The sequence below is a fragment of the Pygocentrus nattereri genome, chromosome 22 (assembly GCF_015220715.1).
Source record: "Pygocentrus nattereri isolate fPygNat1 chromosome 22, fPygNat1.pri, whole genome shotgun sequence".
In the NCBI taxonomy this organism is placed as follows: domain Eukaryota; kingdom Metazoa; phylum Chordata; class Actinopteri; order Characiformes; family Serrasalmidae; genus Pygocentrus; species Pygocentrus nattereri.
Genome location: NC_051232.1, coordinates 1561891 through 1566890, shown reverse-complemented (window position 1 = coordinate 1566890; position 5000 = coordinate 1561891). Strand labels below are relative to the sequence as shown.

Sequence of the window (5000 nt, the reverse complement as noted above, 5' to 3'; positions counted from 1 at the left end):
TTAAAAACAACATTAAAGAAGATAAATTATGATTTTGCACATATTTAGCTCATTGCTGTCTTTAATAATGTGTTTTGGTTTGAATGCACACTGTATTACTGAGGTCTAAAGTATTTTTACTGTAAATGGGTAGAATGATCCGTATATATTGATAACAGCAAACCAGTTCTGCGAGAGCTGCTGGTCTGCAATGGCAAAATCCTGTCAGCAGTGCTGCATTGGGAATTGCATCATGTAGGCCTGCACAAACATCAGATTTCACTGTTTGTCTTATTGGCATAAATATCCAGTACATTTAGTTTATATATGGTGTGTATGTACACTGTATTTTGTGAGGACCTTTGTGCCTTTGTATTTATTTGCTTTTATTATTTATTTGTTTGTGTTCTTTGTTGTTCTTTGTTTACATTCGCACTAATCATACCAAGATAAGTTCATAATACAAAGTGATGCTGATGAGGAACAGGATAACCTACACCTAAGTCTGTCTTCTGTGTGTATTTGTCTGTTTATGTGTTCGTGTGTGTAGGTTCTCGGAGGCATGGAGTGTGTGTAAGGCTCTGGGTAACACAGAAGCGTGGGCGGAGCTTGGGAGGGCGTGTCTCCACCACATGGAGGTGGACTTAGCCATCAGGGTTTACCGCAACATGGGCAACGTGGGCATGGTGCTGTCTCTGGAGGACATCAAGGTGTGTGTGTGTGTGTGTGTGTGTGTGTGTGTGTGTGTGTGTGTGTGTGTGTGTGTGTGTGTGTGTGTGTGTGTGTGTGATAATGTCTAAAGCTTTTGCTTTTTCATTTCACGCGCTAAATGTAACAGATCATGTGCTCACAGTTTCGTCTAAGAGTACTTTTCATTCTTTTTTTTCTCTTCATACTTTCAGGGGATAGAGGATCAGAATTTGTTGGCAGGGCATCTGGCCATGTTCCTCAATGACTATAACCAAGCTCAGGACCTTTACCTGGCCTCTTCATATCCTATGGCAGCACTGGAGGTCCTACAGCAACACTGAGACATCAAATTCACACAAAGTGAAAGATTTTAAAGCGTTGTAGAACAGCTGCAATGATGTGGGACAAACTGACGTGTGCCTGGCCTGTTTTTGTGTGTGTGTGTGTGTGTGTGTGTAGATGAGGAGGGATCTGCAGCATTGGGACAGCGCCCTGCAGCTGGCTAAGAGACTACATCCTGAAGAAATCCCTTTCATATCTAAGGAATACGCCATACAGCTGGAGTTTGTGTATGCCTTTCTAAACATCTGTAACATCAGCTCAACACAATCCATCCATTTTCTATGTTACGATCAGATTAATGTGCATCCTTGTGGTGTAAATCTATACATTTTCTTTAAAAAAAGAAGTTCTGTGAAAAAAAGTTTCTGTAAAACTGTAAGATAATCTTTTGAAATGATTGTCTAGCACACACAGTCACCTTTGGTATAAATTGCTGTAGTCAATCACGTTTACTCGTATCGTTTAATCACGTCTTATTGGCTGAAATTTGACTCTTCAATTTAAAAGCTTTCTTTTCTTATAACTAAGCTTCATGAAAATGTATTGATCACGTTCGCTAATTCGGTAACATGATGTGAACAAAGAGTTCACATGAGCCTGAACATGAAAATCACAGGATTTCCACAGAACACTTTTTGACAGTGTTCACGCAGCACAATGTCTAGAGTTCACTCAGATTGGCTCAATAAAGAAGAAAAAGAGTTTCAGTTCTGCGGCTGGAAACATCTTGTTGATGAGAGAGGTCAACTGAGAAAAGCCAGACTGGTTCAAACTGACAGACAGTCTACAGTAACTGAGATAACCACTCTGTACAAGCTATACCCTACCCTGGCTGAGTGGGGACTGCAGTCTCAGACTCGGTCACAGCAACGTTCAGCACACTGCAGCTGGGCTTCAGCCTGCGTTACTATGGCTGGTTTGAGACCATAATTGTTATATTAGTGTACTTGTATACAATAATAGTGTAATCTATTGTATATGTTAATGTAGTTGTAATGTTTTCTCTGCTGTGTTTGTCACCCCCTAGTGGAGATTATACAAATGCACTGGCTCACTATGAGAAGGGCATTACTGGAGACAATAAGGTAAGAGTGCATATACTTTGTGTGTGTGTGTGTGTGTGTGTGTGTGTGTGTGTGTGTGTGTGTGTGTGCACTTGTATTGTTTGCATTGCTATATGTCCCCAAAATTATAGCAAATTAAGAAAGATTGTCCTCACAGTTCTTTGCTTTTCTTACAGGATTATATGTATTATATTGTAGTAGTATATAATGTGTGTGTGTGTGTGTGTGTGTGTGTGTGTGTGTGTAGTTTCAGGAGCACGATGAAAGCTGTCTGGCTGGTGTGGCTCGTATGTCCATCCGCATGGGAGACATCCGCAGAGGAGCCAACCAGGCCATCAAACATCCAAGCAGAACACTGAAGAAAGAGTGTGGAGCCATTCTGGAGAGCATGAAGGTGTGTGTGTGTGTGTGTGTGTGTGTGTGTGTGTGTGTGTGTGTGTGTGTGAGAGAGAGCGCGAGGCTTTTGTTGAAAGCACTTTAGATGTTGAGCGTAGTCTCATTCTGATTCCATTTGGTTGAGGGTACACAGTGCCACTGTTATGAAGCGCCAAAGCTCACAGCGCCCCCATGTTGATGTTCCTTAGTCTGCCAAATATGAGTGAGTGAATGTGTGAGTGAGTCACTTGAAGTGGGTGATATGGCAAAACTGTATTGTTCTGATATTTTAAAACATTTTCACAATACGTGACCTGTTACGATATCCATTTGAAAGTTGTTACGCTGGGGAAAGAACACCATCCAAAACTTTAAATTCAGCGATTTATATTCAACATGTCACATTCTTGCACCAAGTGTAATTAAACAGGACTAATAATCCTCGCGTTATAACCAAACAGGCAGCTGGGAAGTGTTTCTTTAATATTGACAAAATCCACAATATGCTCAGAGAAGCATACTGAGACATATTTTGACATAATTAAGCACGATAAGGATGGTTACATGCCAGGTCCATAAGGCCTGCATCTAAAAGAATGCTTCAAAAAAATTAGTTATTTAAAGTCAAGATATGTATCAGCCTGAAAGTGGTGATTCAGTTGCATGAGGTATTTCTTTATCTTAATAATAAAAAAATAATAATTTTCAAATGATTCAAAAAACGTGTGTGTATTTTTTGTGTAAGTCGTTTCTTCATTTCTTTCTTTCTTTATTATAATTGTGTTTATTTTGTTTTACAGCAATACTCGGAAGCTGCTCAGCTATATGAGAAAGGCCAGTACTATGACAAGGCTGCTTCTGTCTACATACGCTGCAAGAACTGGTAAACACAGCGGCGTCTTTCTCGAAAGCCGGCAGATTTACTGCGTTCATCACTACTTGCTGTGCTCCGTGTTACTGGTAAGGTAGTTTATGAAAGTGATCGTTGATTTTTGGATGTTTTTGACCTTTCAGGGCGAAGGTTGGAGAGCTGCTGCCCAATGTGAGCTCTCCAAAGATTCACCTGCAGTATGCCAAGGCCAAGGAGGCTGATGGGAAGTATGTGTGCTACGCACTGATTCGGCAAAACAAGCTTAAATACAAACTACGTTCCTTTCTCCAAATATCTATCATAAGTCATGAAACAAATCCAGAATGTGTTCTTTGTGTGGGTGTGAGTAAGTTAGTGTTCGTGAGGGTTCATTTTGTGTATATTGTAAGCAGAAACGTAAGTAAAAATGATAAAAATAAAGGAAAATTATAGGAAAAAACTAAGTCTGTAGGTTGGAAAACAAAGATATATTTAATTATGTACATTGAGGTTCATTCATGATATAGGTAAGTGCATTTAAACAGAAATGCAAGGTGTATATACAGTCATATGCAAAACGGTGAACACCCCAGTTCACACATCCCTCCCAATTTTAGTGCACAGTTACTGTTTGCAGAGTAAAAACAAACAAAAAACAACAACACAAGGTGCCATGTCTTCTACATATATGTCTTTTTTCTAACATCCATTCAACAAATAAACAGTAAACAGTGCAGAGTTGTTTGTTTTCTGTATTTACAAAATCAAGAACACGTGTAATCTGACCGGGGCGCTCGCACGTCTGTATACGACTGTTTGCGTTTGTATTTGTAGGTATAAAGAGGCTGCCATGGCCTATGAGAGCGCTCGGGACTGGGACAGTGTGATCCGTATACTGTTGGAGCATCTGAACAATCCAGAGGAGGCGGTCCGGATCGTCAGGGAAACCCAGTCCGTCGATGGAGCCAAGATGGTCGCCAGGTTAGAAAGAGCTCCTTATTTTTCTACACAAAACCAACAAATTAGGTATAATAAATAAATATGAAATTAGCATTTGAGCGACTACTGTTTACTGTTTAGTGTGTAGCTGTGTAAATGCACGTGATCTTGGCTTGTGATGCACCCGAATGAAAATTCAGGACACTGGAGCTGAAAACTGAGAACAGCTGATGATAAATAAAAGCCGGATACATAAACAAATCAAACTTACTAAAATGATTACTGTATAGAGGACAATATCTGCCACAAAGGCAATGAATCTCATGACTGTCATTTGTGAGCTTTCATCTGTTTCCGAACGCTGCAGATGGCGTCGTTGTGCTTGTAGAGACTTTCCATTCTGCTTCTGTTGTTATGCTGCATTCTGTGTATCAAGCAGGCTGTTGTGTTTGCAGGTAGTATCAGTATCATCCTGTAATTGAGCGGGTCTTGGATGTTAGTTAACATTTAACAGGAATTATAAATCACTTGTTTAATCTTCTCATAGAAACGTAGAAACGGTTCTGATGTCTTTGCTGTTGATCTGCTGCTGCTCAGACCCTTTAAACATTGACTCCTGATGTATTGTGCTGCCACATATTGTTGATGTGACACGTATTTATAGGTAGCTCCACACATAAAACACATAATAACAGTCTGTATGAGTGACAGTTGTAAGATAGGCTGACTTAACATTAGCAATACAACAAAACATTAGGAAA

At 39.9% G+C, this 5000-nt stretch overlaps 1 protein-coding gene across 1 annotated transcript in view; it reads left to right on the top strand.

Annotated features, from left to right (window-relative positions):
• Positions 1-5000, top strand: part of wdr19 (WD repeat domain 19) — a 41987-nt gene that overhangs the window by 23263 nt on the left and 13724 nt on the right. The window contains exons 18-25 of the mRNA XM_037533101.1: positions 530-689; positions 882-992; positions 1129-1238; positions 2039-2096; positions 2323-2469; positions 3251-3333; positions 3465-3548; positions 4135-4281. Coding sequence (XP_037388998.1) covers positions 530-689; positions 882-992; positions 1129-1238; positions 2039-2096; positions 2323-2469; positions 3251-3333; positions 3465-3548; positions 4135-4281 — 900 coding nt within the window. The remainder of the gene's footprint in view (positions 1-529; positions 690-881; positions 993-1128; positions 1239-2038; positions 2097-2322; positions 2470-3250; positions 3334-3464; positions 3549-4134; positions 4282-5000) is intronic.